The sequence below is a fragment of the Coregonus clupeaformis genome, chromosome 9 (assembly GCF_020615455.1).
Source record: "Coregonus clupeaformis isolate EN_2021a chromosome 9, ASM2061545v1, whole genome shotgun sequence".
Classification (NCBI taxonomy): domain Eukaryota; kingdom Metazoa; phylum Chordata; class Actinopteri; order Salmoniformes; family Salmonidae; genus Coregonus; species Coregonus clupeaformis.
Window position 1 is genome coordinate 204,360 of NC_059200.1, and position 15,641 is coordinate 220,000.

Consider the following 15,641-nt stretch of genomic DNA (forward strand, 5'->3'; position numbering starts at 1 on the left):
ACCATATTGTATTTACATGTAGCCTACTGTGCTGTAAGGCTCTGACTTGTGCAAAAGGCCACAAAGGAGGAGGATTCCTGTAGCCTGGTCCCAGATCTGTTTGTGCTGTCTTGCCAACTCTTTTGGTCAATGTCACGCCAAAAAATAGCCCAAACAGATGTGGGACTAGGTTAGGTTCCAGGCAAAGTTCCAGGCTAGGTTTCAGGCTAGGTTCCAGGCTAGGTTCCAGGCTAGGTTCTAGGCTAGGTTCCCTGTGCTTGTTGGGGCATGTTCAAGTATTGCTCTTCCATTTTGAGGGCAGGATTTGGACAGTGAAAGAGCACATGGTTTATTTAGTGTGTTGATAAGACTTAATTGACTTTCCTTTGACTGAGTCACTGATTGGATAAATAGAGAAATGGTGGGGATTGTGGAAAACTTTTTATTCTCAGATCTATGGGCCCATATAAACATAATCCTTCAATTCATACATGCAAAGACATCTAAACATCTAAACATAACCTAAGCATTGTGTTTTTGTTTACTTATGTAACCATATGTTCGGACATTGAGAATCCCAAACAGAAGAACTGAAATGGAAAATCAAGGTCACACAATTATAGATTTTTTTAGAAGACATTTCCCCCATAAAAATGCAACCAACTAATCCACATTGTTTAGTTGGTCCATGTTTTCCATAACATAAATAATGTTGCTTGATTTTAATGCAATCCCAAAGATCAGAGGATTTGAAACAGTCGCAACATGCTTTCAGTGTATGCTGGTCTGCAGAGAACCTTTCCTGCCAGAGCAGTGCTGCTCGTTCAGCATCTCAGTGGATGGAAATGTTTACCAAATTACCGTACATAAATCCTTACATGGAAACATCCCCAGTCCCGAATGGAAAAAGATTGTCTTGTGTGTGCGTGTACGTGTGTGTGTTACCTAGCAACAAGACATGAATGTGTACAGGCTTAATTAGAGAAACCACTTAGTTTTGGACATTTGGTATAAAAGGTGGAAACTTAATGTATCCCCCCAAAAGTATTGGTAGTAAACCTATTTATAAAAATGCTTACTTTACTTACTTACTCACAATTACAGATTTGATAAAAGTCTTTAGTAGGCTAAACGATATTACTTTGTGTGCGCTGCATAGTTACATCTAGCTACCTCTTGCAGTGTTGAAAACTGTGCATTGAATTTCCACTCCATTGTAAAGATAACATCCAGAAAATTATAAAAGGTTGATAAAGCATACCAGAAAGATGTGCTGAGTGTTCTCAGAATGCACTTGATAAAGATGAGCAAATTGGAAATGCCCCAATGCGTTGTCACTGTCATAAACCTTAAAGTAAATATAGTTGATCCCCAATGATTTGATCCTGCTTCTTGGGGTAGGGAGCCATCTAGTGTTGGCTATGGCCAAGAAATCAGACTGAATCTGACATTTGAATCATATTTTGTACAGGCACACTCATTGTTTAGAGATGTATTGCTAATCTATAATATTTCAATATATATTGACTGGCACAAGTTACGAAAACGCCTGTTTCGTCTTTTTTAAATTTGGTATCTCCGGGCCACTGTATATTTTTTTCGAAACTTCCTCACGTGATATCAGTCCAAGTGAAGATGTCAACATCAACCACTGAGTACACTTGAAGTTATTTGACTGATGCTTTTATCGTATTGCTGGCAATCAGAAGGGAATGTCGATGTTGACCACTGCTTGACTGTCACATAAGATAGCTAAGGTATGTTGCTGTCTCAAGAAATAGTCTGTGGAATGCTATCCAAGACAAGCTACAACAGCTAGCTAGCTAGAGATTCGTGTTGGCTTTGTGAGTAGCCCAGTTTAAAGTTCACAAACAACTGCAGGTCCTGCATTGCAATTTACTCTACATAACTAGCTAGGTGGTATTTAACTAGTATCCTGCATGTTAGCTTCCATCATCTCTATACTGTAAGTTGAGAACGTATTTTTATTTTAACAATTTGGGGTATTGTTTGGGTTGTCTGCATGTGTCACATTTCCCCAGCATCATCTGTCTCGGTCTCCTCATCTATTTTATCCTGCTTTGTTTACCTGCAGGATGGCTGGATGTCACAGTGGCCAATCCACCCTTGTCAACAGCTTAGCCACTCTGCTTCGGAATCATGGTATAGTAACATCACCACCGTCTGTCTCCCAAAACATATTCTAGACATAGCCCCTGTGTTATCCCAGACCTGCTAATCTGTTCCCTCTCCTAAATTGTGATCAGACCTTTTGAGGTTGTTGGAAATTATTAGGGGCTCATAGCTATACTGTAGCTACATGCTTAATACATGTTATATTGCATTGTAACTGTTGGTTTTAAGTGGTGTGTGACCATTGTCTCTCCTCTCTCTCCAGGTGCCTCTGTGCTGGACGGCAGCAGTACCCTGACTCTACAGTCAGACTCTCTGCAGCACCTAGGTCGTCTGTTTGAGCAGTACCTCCTCTCCAGGACTCACCAACATGGCTTCCTGGCTCTGCCCTCACACCCTGCTGACACCACCTCCCTACTGCAGCTCCAGTTCCTGTTCGACGTGCTGCAGAAGACCGTCTCCCTCAAGGTCTGTTTGTGTGTGTGTGTGTGTCCTGCTGTATTTGTAAACAGTTTTGTGGTAGATGTATGCATAACTTACTCAGCACTGCATAAACACAAAATGTTCCAAGGAAAACTGTGAATTATGTGGACGTCTGAGGGAATTTCATTGAGCCACTAGGTGGAGCTATAGCATTCTGTATAATGTTCTTTGGCCTTTGGTTTTTCATTCCTAGCTCATCAACCCACCTGGGTCGAGGCTTCAGTCAGTGGTCAAGATCTTTCCTTTCAAGTCTCTCAAGTCCTTAGAGGTATGGGATGAAAATGTGTCCGCTTCTCCTTTGTAACAAAACAGTATGAATATCAATATAGATGAGTCTGATGGCTTACTCTGGGCCTGTTTTTCTGTCTCCAAGTTGAAGCGTATCCCCCCTCACTGTCTGGAGGACCTGAGGGGAGTCTATTCTCAGTTAGAGGTCTTCACCTGCTCCAAGAGCCTCAGCTCCCTGGAGGTAACACACACACACATCACATTTTTGTCTTTCTCAATAACAGACCCCTTTGTGTTGGAGTTTGAGCCAGTGTTATTGTTACAGGAGCTACTGTCTCTGTGTGGAGGAGACCTCAGCTCTGCACTGCCCTGGCTGGAGCTGCACACCCTCAACTTCAGCTACAACACTATAGTCTGCCTGGATGAGTCACTGGTAAGACACTCACACATGCTGCTGCTTACTGGTTTATTTATTCACTGACTGACATTTGTTTTGAATGTGAATCACTTTTTTGTCATGTTTTTAATGTGAATCACTTTTTTTGTCGATTTTAATGTGAGTCGCTTTTTTTGGCCATGTTTTTAATAATAATGTTAATCACTTTTTTTGGCCATGTTTTAATGTGAGTCACTCTGCCTTTTTTAGAGTTTACTGAATGTTCTGAAGTCTCTGGATCTTAGTCACAATAAAATCCAGGAGTGTGCTGACTTTCTCAAGGTAGGGTGGCATGACTTACAATATTCTATTTCTGGCTAGGTTTTGTGTCTGTGTGTTGAGAAGGGTTCAGAGTTGGAGACATACAGCAGGGAGAGGCAGTAACTTACTGTACTGGGCTATCTCCATATCTACTGTCTCTCTCCTCCTCTCTCCCCTCTCTCTCAGCCTCTGAGTGAACTAGAGCACCTCAACCTGGGCTATAACAACCTCCAGAGAGCACCAACGCTGGGCCTGAGCTCCAGAGCCAAGCTCCTCACTCTCATCCTCAGAAACAATGAGCTGGAGACCATCAACGGTACCGTAACACCTCGCCTCTGATAGACACCATCTGGTCATGCTAGAATGGATGATAGTATGATGGTTTCTCTACTGATTTTTTTTTCTTTTCTTTTTTTTCTCCCATATTGATATTATCCCTAAACGTATGCCAAAAATCATCAATACCAAATAGTTAGCAATAGTATTCCATCTGCAGACTCCCTCAAGACTACCTGTTATGCACGACCCCTTGAACTGACCTCTCAGTATTGGAACAGAGAGGGACTTCAGCCAATCAAAGCCTTGGACAAGACAGGGATATCAGCCAATCAAAGCCTTGGATCTGTTTACCGCCTTGTGTCCACAAACAGTTGGGGGCTATAGATAAACAGGAAGCTAGGAATATATTAATATACTGGCATACTCCAACTCTACAATGCTTATTGTTTGGTAAGCCTGTGTAGTTTCTTTGCCAGTACTGCCTATCTGCCCATCTCCCTCCCTATTGTGCAGTGTGGTTGGCTGACTGTCTGTCTCTGTCTCAGTATGAGATACCTAGATGTCTGATTTGGTGGTTACTGGTTTACCTTGGGTGACACCTGAGACTGTGTGGTGTGTGTGTGTGTGTGTGTGTGTGTGTGTGATCCTATGCAGGAGTGGAGCAGTTGTCATCCCTACAGCACCTGGACTTGGCCTACAACCTACTACTGGATCACTCCCAGCTGGCTCCTCTGTCTATGCTGCACAGTCTCAACACGGTGAGGGAGGGAGAGAGTTTCAGGAGTTTACTGTGTGACATAGCCTCTGTGTTATCCCAGACCCACTGACCTGTAGCCTCTCTCTCTTTTTTTAGCTGAATCTGGAGGGCAACCCACTGTTCTTCCAGAAGACCCACAGAACATGCACTGTCCGCCACCTCTCCCCCAAGGCTGCCTACCTCAGAGTGAGTGAGTGAGAGGAGGAGGGAGGGAGGGAGGGAGGGAGGGAGGGAGGGAGGGAGGAGGAGAAAAGCGGAAAGCTGAATTTGGACCCAGTCTTTTTTTCATGATTTCTCTGTCTTCTCTTTGAGTTTAATATTGTCTCTCCCCCTCTCTCCCCCCTAGCTCAGACTGGACAGCAGCCCTCTCTCCTCCTCAGAGTTGTCAGTGAGTAGGCCAGTCCTGTATGGGTCAGCAGGCATATACTCTACACTTCTCTAGTCTTGTTGGGTCACTTGTTGATGTGCACTTCAAGTCCATTCGTGGGATTCACCACTTTTGTACCAGATAGTCTAACATGGGACCGCCCCCCCTTCACAGGTGCTACCCAAACTGGGACAGCTGATTGGCCAGTTCCAGTCCCAGGCCTCGCCCTTGGTCACCAGGGCTCCAGAGCGGGGTAACCAGGAAGTAGTGTCCAGCGGGGGCGGGGATTTGAGTGACAGCCTGTCGGTCAGTGAGGTGGGAGTGACGCGACAACGCAAGAAGAAAACCAAAGTAAGTCAGCTACACACCTCACTGAGTGGCTGGGGGGTTCTGTCCCACCCCCTAGCCTCGCTGTGTACATCTTAAAATACTGGCTAGGTATAAGCAATACATGTTAATAGCTTGAAATAACCCTCTGATAGGATCAAGATCTATAGAAGTGACTACGGGGTAAGGGGGCTATGGGGATAAGGGGCTAGGGGTCCATTTGGAATTGACAAATCAATACAGGCAGAGAAGAAGGAACACGTTTCTGGAATGTTGTGTGTGGCGTGTGTGTGTGTGTGTGTGTGTTATATAATATCCGTCTATGTTGTTTCAGAGTAAGGTGAGAGTGAGACGGGCTAGCATCTCAGAGCCCAGTGACTATGACTATGAACCCAGACCACAGTCCTCTGTACAAGGTAAACTATTACAGTGTGTCTGTGTGAGTGTGTGTCTGTGTGAGTGTGTGTCTGTGTGAGTGTGTGTGTGTGTGTGTGTGTGTGTGTCTAAAGAAACCTCCTCTCTCCCCTCAGACATCGTTCTCCCTCACCAGAAGGAGATTGAACGCATGGACAGTTTCAGGGACCAACTGGGCGAGGATTGGCTGCGCTACCAACATCACCTAGAGGGGGCGCCAATTGCCACCCTAGACAAGCCAGCTCCTCAACACCTCACTAACGGTCTCCGTGGCACCCCCTCCCCACCCAACCCCAGCCCTGTCCAGGCCAGCCCCGCCACCTTTGAGCCCCCATCTCCAGCGCTGGAAGTCCCAGAGGTTCTACCCCCACCACTGCTCTCGTCTGAGCCCAAGGAGGAGGCCTCAGACTGGGATGCAGATCTGGAGACCGAGTCCACCCTCCAGTGGCCTGACCACAGCCTCGGGCACACAGAGTCCACCCTGGAGACTACTATGGCAGAGGGACAGGGACTGGGTCAGGGGATAGAGGGGTCACCGGCGACACCCACAGACACCAGAGAAGAAGAGGAGGAGGACTTGGGAGGTAGGAGCACTTCAGAACTAGCAGTAGCACACCTGATTTCAAGTAGCCAACTAATGATCCAGCCCTCAACTAGTCCAACCAGCTGTGCAAGAGCTGGAATACAACCAACGACTGGGGTGTTCCAAAGGAACTGATTGGGCAATGCTGAGCCAACCTTTGACCTCTCTCTGTCTTCTGTCTCTAGTTGACCTGTGTCACCCCCTGCTTGTGGGAGTACTATCATCATCATCAGAAGAGGAGGAGGAGGGTGGGCTGAGGAGGAAGAGCAGGGCCAAGTGTCCAGTGTTCCTGAGGGTCAAGCCAGGCCACATCCTGGAGGTGGACATGAGCAGGGGTCAGTTGCAGGCCCGGCTAGAGTTGGACAGTCTGGGGAGTTTCACCATGTCCCAGGCCACCTGGACTGAGAGGGTGAGGAGGGGGAGGGGGAGGGAGGAAGGAAGGAAAGAGGGGGAGGGATGGTGGGGGGAGGGAGGGAGGAGAGGGGAATGATGTAGAGAGGGAGGGGAGGAGGGATGTGGGGGGAGGGAGGGAGGAGAGGGGAATGATGTAGAGAGGGAGGGGAGGAGGTATGTGGGGGGAGGGAGGGAGGAGAAGGGAATGATGTAGAGAGGGATGGTGGGGGAGGGAGGAGAGGGGAATGATGTAGAGAGGGAGGGGAGGAGATGTGAGGGAGGGAGGAGAGGGGAATGATGTAGAGAGGGAGGGGGAGGAGATGTGGGGGAGGGAGGGAGGAGAGGGGAATGATGTAGAGAGGGAGGGGGAGGAGATGTGGGGGAGGGAGGGAGGAGAGGGGAATGATGTAGAGAGGGAGGGGAGGAGGGAAGGTGGGCGAGGGAGGGAGGAGAGGGGAATGATGTAGAGAGGGAGGGGAGGAGGGAAGGTGGGCGAGGGAGGGAGGAGAGGGGAATGATGTAGAGAGGGAGGGGAGGAGGTATGTGGGGGAGGGAGGGAGGATGCAGAGGGGAATGATGTAGAGAGGGAGGGGAGGGGAGGAATGGTGGGGCAGGTGGAGGGAAATCATGGTGAGAGGAAGGGGGGATTTTTTTTTTGTTGTTGCCTGAAATGAAAGAAGTATATGTTTTATATTTGTTCTAAAGATAGTTCTCTCTCTCTCTTTCTCTCTCTAGGAGGTGGAGCGGATTCTTCCTGCCGTAGAGCTTCACTTCCGTTACATCAGCAGAGAGAGGAGGAGGAGACGCTATGTAATGCTGGATGATGACCCCCAGGAGGCACTGCAGGTAACAGACATAAAAATAAAGTTTTCCATTAAAACTCCACATGAATTCCACGTGAATTCACAATGCAGCTACGCTGCTGCCAGCAACGGTTTGGGTCTCATCACGGTACGTCCCTTTCAGATGGTTAAGCATTGCACCTGTACTACCGTTACTGTACCTCAATTCCACCTCGCAAAGTTTGTATTTCCTTCTCATTTAACTTCTCAAAGTATTACCATACAGGACTACGCTGCTGTCACATGCAAACTGTTGATGACGTAGTGGTGGAGAGTGTCGACTCCAATAGAATTGGTACCTCGACTACTTGCCTGTCGACTCTCTGCGTCGACTCCCATTTCTGAGTGTCAAGATTGACTTAAGATTAATACTTGGAACGGAAGACGATTGTGCCGTACTTCGTAGCTCAGCGGAGCACGGCGCTTGTAAGCCAGGGTAGTGGGTTCGATCCCCAGGACCACCCATACACAAAAATGTATGCACGCATGACTGTAAGTCGCTTTGGATAAAAGTGTCTGCTAAATGGCATATTATTATTATTATTATAACACAAACTCTTGCATATTTCATAGCGAGCTAGCGAGGGACGGAGAGAGAGGGGAGGGGCACAGTATAGGCAGGTCAGCCACCAGGCAGACGGAGTCAGAACCGTGCCCTATCTATCAGTATAGGCAGGTCAGCCACCAGGCAGACGGAGTCAGAACCGTGCCCTATCTATCAGTATAGGCAGGTCAGCCACCAGGCAGACGGAGTCAGAACCGTGCACTAGGCCTATCTATCGGCAATGAAAAGCTGTATCTCTCAATGGAATGCTGTATCTCACAATTTCTTGGCTTGCAACTTCAGTAAAGCAGGGCCTATTATCAATGAATAGGCTAGGATGTTCTACACGGAACAGACCGAAGACTGAACACACACTTGCATCATTAGCGAAGAGAAAGAGCAGAGGTGTAATCATTAGTCCAAACAGTTGCAAAATGTCCACCAGGCTGTTGGACTGATGTTGCCATCAGTCCAACAGCTCTGGTCTTGCTCATTAGGCCCAATGATATCTATCGTTTTCTTGTAGTTTGTGTGTTTTGCGTAAGCAGCCATTGGAATGTTCTGTATTCGGAATGTTCTGTATTCTGAATGTTCTGTATTCTGAATGTTCTGTTTTCTGAATGTTCTGTATTCTGAATGTTCTGTTTTCTTGTTTGGGCTTGTATGTGGGTACAATACAAATTTGAAGTAGCCAGTCATCATACAACATAACTGTTCTATCAGAAAATAGAAGGACTGTTCTTAAAGTTTCAAAGAATGTCTGGGAAAATACATGATTGTAAATACGGCGGGTGTTGTGTTGTTGCTAGGCACTGGCAGAGGTCCTGTCGCGGGTGGTGGAGGAGAACGAGCGCCGGGTCATGGAGGGTCGTCCCAGCTGTGTCCGCCTGCAGTGTCTACGCTGTGGGTCAGAGTTCACACAGCGGAGAGGGAAGGAGCAGGAGGACGGAGGGAGATTGAGAGGATGGACAGGACTGGAAGAGCAGGATGAGGAGGAGGGGAAGAATGAGTGCAGAGAAGATGGAGTGGGTGAGAGAGGCACACTCGTACAGGAGCACACGTACATGCATGCTAGGGATGGGCACGGTTATTCGAATATTCTAATATCCAAACGGATTTCAGTATTCGATTGCTTGGGAGATTATTCATTTTTTCTTCTCTTTCCCTCCGTGCCACACAGACAGACCATCACACACACTGGCCCCTGATTCGCTCTCGCTCCTCCCCTTGAAACAAGCAGAGCGCAGCTCTCTCTCGTCGCGCGAGCAAGTCTCCGTTGAAGTTTCAAAAACATGTATTTCGACTATCTGGATATCCGAAAAAAATATCATGATATTATTTGAATGCTGAAATCATTTAAAATGCCCATACCTAACACATAGACACACACACATACATATATACACTACCGTTCAAAAGTTTGGGGTCGCTTAGAAATGTCCTTGTCTATTAAAATAACATCAAATTGATCAGAAATACAGTGTAGACATTGTTAATGTTGTAAATGGCTATTGTAGCTGGAAACAGCTGATTTATTTATGGAATATCTACATAGGCGTACAGAGGCCCATTATTAGCAACCATCAGTCCTGTGTTCCAATGGCACGTTGTGTTTGCTAATCCAAGTTTATCATTTTAAAAGGCTAATTGATCATTAGAAAACCCTTTTGCAGTTATGTTAGCACAGCTAAAAACTGTTGTGCTGATTTAAAGAAGCAATAAAACTGGCCTTCTTGAGACTAGTTGAGTATCTGGAGCATCAGCAATTGTGGGTTCGATTACAGGCTCAAAATGGCCAGAAACAAAGAACTCAGTCTATTCTTGTTCTGAGAAATGAAGGCTATTCCATGCGAGAAATTGCCAAGAAACTGTAGATCTCGTACGACGCTGTACTACTCCCTTCACAGAACAGCGCAAACTGGCTCTAACCAGAATAGAAAGAGGAGTGGGAGGCCCCGGTGCACAACTGAGCAAGAGGACAAATACATTAGTGTCTAGTTTGAGAAACAGACGCCACACAGGTCCTCAACTGGCAGCTTCATTAAATAGTACCCGCAAAACACCAGTCTCAACGTCAACAGTGAAGAGGCGACTCCGGGATGCTGACCTTCTAGGCAGAGTTGCAAAGAAAAAAAGTATAGTGTCTGTGTTCTTTTGCCCATCTTAATCTTTTCTTTTTATTGGCCAGTCTGAGATATGGCTTTTTCTTTGCAACTCTGAAGGTCAGCATCCTGTATTTCTGATCAATTTGATGTTATTTTAATGGACCAAAAAATTGCTTTTCTTTCGAAAACAAGGACATTTCTAAGTGACCCCAAACTTTTTAACAGTAGTGTACATACAATCATGCATGCATACATGCATACATACATACATACATACATACATACAGGTAACTGCCAAAATAAAGGAAACACTTAAGTAAATGAGGGATACAAAGTATATTGAAAGCAGGTGCTTCCACACAGGTGTGGTTCCTGAGTTAATTAAGCAATTAAAATATCCCATCATGCTTAGGGTCATGTATAAAAATGCCCAGTTGCCCATTATTTTGGCTACCATGGCTAGAAGAAGAGATCTCAGTGACTTTGAAAGAGGTGTCTCAAAGGAGCATAGGGGGTTTTAAAGGGTGTCTGTGTCTGTCACCAAATCTCAACCCAATCGAACACTTATGTAGGGCGATTTATATTGAATTAATTTGATTAATTCAAATGTATGTTTTTGCAGGATATTCCAAATGCCTGTGTCGCAAGAATCCAGTTTTTATTTTAGTTTTTATGAGCGTTTATGTCTGCTTGTTCTCATGTGTTTTTGGTCTCGTCTCCTTCGCTCCTCTGTGCTGTGCACCTTCCTATTTACACCAGAGATCTGTATATAATGACGAGATGCTCATGTCTCCGCCCTAACAATGGGAGTCGTTGTCCCAAAGTCGGGAAGGCAGGCGACAAGCTTAAGTCCAAAATAAGCCCATAGAAACGCAGGTTTAGTCCAACAGAATCGGTCATATGGACACCGAAACACATTGAGACATTATTTTACTGTAATAGAGGAGAAGTTAACCTGTGTCAACTCCTCAAATTGCGTGCAGAGCAGACCCTACTAAAACAGGAGTATCAATGAACATTGTTTCTGGAAAATTAATGCTGTTTGCTCAGTTTGGTACCAGCATTTTAGCCAAAGACCGTTATACTAGCTCTCTAGTCTGTTTTATAAATGTGCAATAAGCATAAAGCACAATTACACAAGGAATTGGCAACTCGTTCTCATTCTGAGAAATAAGATAGGCCACTTGATTTCAACCTGAACAAAGTGGACCAGGTAGCATGCTGATCAAACAGTTGGAGATGGACAGAAGGGTGTGTTCATAACAATTAAACTATTCTGCCTTGTTGTCTAGCAAATCGATCCAAGTTGGTTAAACATCAAATGTAAAGACTAGCTGGCTACTCATTAGCATGTGGGCTTGTGCTTGAGAGATTGCTTACTGTATGAGACCTGAGTTCTATAATGACTGCTACAAGAAGTTAGTCATTATTAGTGAATGTGCATAATGCATAGTTCTGGTAAACATTTTAACAAAAATGACATTTTAATAGACAGACTTGGACACCAGATCAGTGATTATTGCAGAAAAAAGGGACTGTTTGAAATGCAGTGTATTTGACCTTTAATTGTACAAAAAGCTTATTTAGAGAACATCTATAAAAAAAAAAACATTGAGCTATATATGGTAAATCAGCCCATAAGTTTGAAAAAATTGAGATATGATTTTTAGGCCATATCGCCCAGGCCTACACTTATGGGAGATTCTGGAGCAGCGCCTGAGACAGCGTTCTCTACCACCTTCAATAAAACACCAAATTATGCCATTTCTCGTGGAAGAATTGTGTCACATTCCTCCAATAGAGTTCCAGACAGTTGTAGAATCTATGCCAAGGCGCTTTGAAGCTGTTCTGGCGCATCGCGGTGGCCCAACGCCCTATTAAGACACTTTATGTGGGTGTTTCCTTTACTTTGTTCATGTTCAGTCATCTCCATCCCTCTGATAGAGATCTTAAGGACAGGGCTCTGCTGGGAGCGTGCAGGATCATGCCTTGACAGACGTCACACGGATGTGGGCGGAGCTCCGATGACGAGTTGTTCTAAAACCTCTTGAAGTTACCATGGCAACAGATATAACGGCTATGGTCCAAGCGACCAAACATATTTTTCCCTTCTAAATTGGTTGTCATAACTTTGTCGAAGGTGCTTGTGAGGTTCTTCTATCAACTCTTTTAATCAACTCTCTTTCTCAAGTACTAATTGACCAGAAAATCGCTGAAAAGAAACATTTGAACAGGCCAAATTGAGCTTTTCAGTCCTATTTGTCTTTTAACGCTTGGCTGTTTGTCCCACAGACGACTAACTAACCACTATAATTAGCGGAGACAGATACAGATGGCTTCAGGCTATCAGCTTAGCCCTCCTCTCCCGGTCCTCAACAACCCAGAGCTGAAATGACAACATGCTCTGACATGCCCAGAGCTCAGGGAGAGTTTGTTCTACAGATGTCTATGGCTTTTGGCAGTTGTACCTTCTAGTTGGAGTGTAGTTAGCCATATGCCTTCATATGCTGACTATGACATCTACACCAAGGAAAGGCTGAAGTGCCTAGTCATTAACTCTGTTTTAAAGAGTGATAGATAAAAGATTATGGACAGAATTTTGCCTTTTAAAACAAGCCTTTTGTGTAAAAAACCTATTACAAAATACATTAATTTACCAATACGTATGAATTCACACTGAAGTATAACACTTTTTTTGACACTAAATGTATTTATTTTCTGTTACTTCAGGAAGTACTGTCATCTGTCCTGAGTGTGGTAGTGATCATGTGGTCCAGCTGGCTGGCCAATTAGCTCCCTCCACCAGTACGCCCGTCCATACGCCCGTCCATGGTTCCCCAGGGCAAGATGGGACTGACCGACACTTTACCTTCAACCACAGGGATACACCTCTACCCAGTCACCCGGGCAACAAGGTTTGGGATTTTAATGTCTTTTAAGATTTATTTAAATATGTTGATGTATGATGAACATGTTTTTAAAGTCTAGGGTAATCAATCAATCAGCTTTCAGGCCCCGCCATAGGGTCAATACATCTCCCTCTGTTTTTAGGACCCCACCATGGAAGGCCCTTCCTCTGCCAGGGCCAGCCACTACGGCAGCCCTGCTATGAAGGCCTCAACCCAGGACACTATCCAGACCACCACCTCCATGGAGGACCCCACCTCCTCCTTCTTCTCAGCCAAGGGAAGCTCCTTCTCCTTGGGGGAGACCTGGGCGGACCAGAGCCGGGACCAGAGCCTGTCCCAGCCCGCCAGCTTCTACAGTACAGAGGGCCAGAGTAAAGGAAGTATAGCAGGAAGCTACAGCTATGCTGCTGGTGCTACCCCACCTGGACCCCAGGATCAGCATGCAGAACAAGCCAGCCCAGGTGGGTCCTGCTTTCTCTGCATAGACATCATTTTGTAGTCATAATATATATTTGAATACTTTGCAATAACCAATTTTATTGCTAAGATATAACATATTGGTATTATGATGGGGGGGGGGGGAAGGCATAAACAAAATAACATTGTTTGATTGGGTCCCTTGGTTTTTTATCAGCCATCAGATTAAGTCATAAAATGGATATGATCCTTGATTAGAAGTGATGATGACCTGGATTTGAACCTTTATTTAAAGCTTTTTCATCAAATGGTACCCCTTTTCTTTTGATGTCAATTGGTCCAGCACCATCCTCAGACAATTGCTTTCATTTTTGGTGTAATTCACATTTCTGGAAAAGGCTTCAAATAAAGGTTAAAATCCAGGTCATGTGACATGATAGTCCAAACACAGGGCCCTAGTGATAGGAGACAAGGAGGAAATACGTATTTGTGTTTTGCAAGAAAGAGTGTAACACAACAATCCACAGGGGATTATTTGATGTTGGTGACAGTGTCCCAACCTGGCCCCTTGTGTCTCTGTCTGTGAGTCTTACTGAACCATGGGAGACCTTACTGTTAGACAGATTGGAGTTATTATTAGAACTGATGGGAGAGGAAGGAATGCTTCAGCCTCCACAGAGAAGACAATAGAATGGAGAGAGAGGGGAGGGAGAGAGAGAGACACAGAGAGAGGGAGAAAGAAAGAAAGAAAGATCTTGGAGGGGGTATAAATACTGTATATACACAGAATAATAGACCCTTCTATCAGCCAGAGATGCTGAAAGACTGAGAACATGGATTCCTTCTCCTTCTTTTAAAACCACACGCCACTGCAGAGACCCATCCCAAAGCACTTCATCAGCCCCTGAGCTGACGTTCATTTTACACTAACCTCTTTGTGTGGGAGAAGGCCACTCATTTGCTCCGTGAATTAAGAGCTCTGCCTGAGTTTCAAAAGAAACATGCTCGTTCAACTTGAGCAGGGAAGTAGGGTGTGTGTGTGTGTACACCCGTCACGTGTGTGTGTGTGTGTGTGTGTGCAGTGGATTGAGATGTAACTTAAAAAGGATGAAGACACCTATCTCTTTTGTAGAACAAGTCCTTTAGTCTAACACCAGATTACTACATGTAGATTAAAAGCTTCTTTGATCTGATTTCCCATGTATTTGGGACACATGTATCTGAATATCACACATCAAAAAGGGAATGTTGGGGGCCTCCCGAGTGGCGCAGCGGTCTAAGGCACTGCATCGCAATGCTTGAGGAGTCACTACAGACCCGGGTTCGATCCCAGGCTGTGTCGTGACCGGGAGGCTCATAGGGCAACGCACAATTGGCCCAGCGTCGTCCGGTTTAGGGGAGGGTTTGGCCCGTGGGGCTTTACCGGGTTCATCTGTTGCCAACATATATTGAGATGAACAGAGCGGAATGACTCAAATGCAAAGGCAACATTTTAATACTCTTCCTTTAGCTATAAACACACTTCCACACAGTGATCTATGTAGCATTGGACCAGAATCAGAGAGGCCTAGTGAATGATGGCCAGATAGTAACTAACTGCCAGGAAACTGGCCTAATGACTCTATTGTCTCTGGTGTTGATGTGTGTCACCTTGCACTAAATGGACCAGTAGGCCTATGCCAAGTTAGATTTACTACACAGCGACAGCATAATGCTCCATAAACTACCATTTATAGACAGTTTAGATTTAGTGGGAGGGAGGGTTAAAATCTATATGTTCAATTAAGAGACCCATCCCTTTTATCTGTTTTAGTGTGATCTGCCAAGGTAAATATATTTGTTTAAAAGTGAAAGTAGGGAGACCACAGCCAAAATGTTATTGGGTCTGTTAGCTGTTGCATACTAACTGTACTGTTTTTGAACTAGTACTGTGCGTCTGTGTTGGTTATGCTAAGCTAACTGCTGTCCTTGTGTGTTGGTTATGCTAAGCTAACTGGTGTCCCTGTGTGTTGGTTATGCTAAGCTAACTGGTGTCCCTGTGTGTTGGTTATGCTAAGCTAACTGGTGTCACTGTGTGTTGGTTATGCTAAGCTAACTGGTTTCCCTGTGTGTTGGTTATAAATGCTACGCTAACACTATTCTGACTGTCTGTAGGCCAGTTGGACCTTCTCTCAGAGGACTATG

The 15,641-nt window shown here is 45.2% G+C and overlaps 1 protein-coding gene across 2 annotated transcripts in view; it reads left to right on the plus strand.

The window, feature by feature from the left end:
* Window positions 1-597: 597 nt before the first annotated feature.
* LOC121557984 (serine/threonine kinase 11 interacting protein) overlaps window positions 598-15,641 on the plus strand; it is a 36,791-nt gene continuing 21,747 nt past the window's right edge. For both annotated transcript variants that reach the window (XM_041871429.2, XM_045222423.1), the window contains exons 1-20: window positions 598-1,736; window positions 2,075-2,142; window positions 2,378-2,580; window positions 2,789-2,863; window positions 2,969-3,064; window positions 3,149-3,256; window positions 3,470-3,541; window positions 3,707-3,836; window positions 4,454-4,557; window positions 4,653-4,742; window positions 4,903-4,944; window positions 5,098-5,274; window positions 5,585-5,666; window positions 5,781-6,248; window positions 6,433-6,656; window positions 7,376-7,486; window positions 8,836-9,055; window positions 12,862-13,046; window positions 13,183-13,501; window positions 15,612-15,641. The exon at window positions 15,612-15,641 is cut by the window's right edge and continues 80 nt beyond it. In XM_041871429.2, the coding sequence (XP_041727363.2) occupies window positions 2,076-2,142; window positions 2,378-2,580; window positions 2,789-2,863; window positions 2,969-3,064; window positions 3,149-3,256; window positions 3,470-3,541; window positions 3,707-3,836; window positions 4,454-4,557; window positions 4,653-4,742; window positions 4,903-4,944; window positions 5,098-5,274; window positions 5,585-5,666; window positions 5,781-6,248; window positions 6,433-6,656; window positions 7,376-7,486; window positions 8,836-9,055; window positions 12,862-13,046; window positions 13,183-13,501; window positions 15,612-15,641 (2,803 nt within the window). In that variant the 5' untranslated portion in view covers window positions 598-1,736; window position 2,075. The remainder of the gene's footprint in view (window positions 1,737-2,074; window positions 2,143-2,377; window positions 2,581-2,788; window positions 2,864-2,968; window positions 3,065-3,148; window positions 3,257-3,469; window positions 3,542-3,706; window positions 3,837-4,453; window positions 4,558-4,652; window positions 4,743-4,902; window positions 4,945-5,097; window positions 5,275-5,584; window positions 5,667-5,780; window positions 6,249-6,432; window positions 6,657-7,375; window positions 7,487-8,835; window positions 9,056-12,861; window positions 13,047-13,182; window positions 13,502-15,611) is intronic.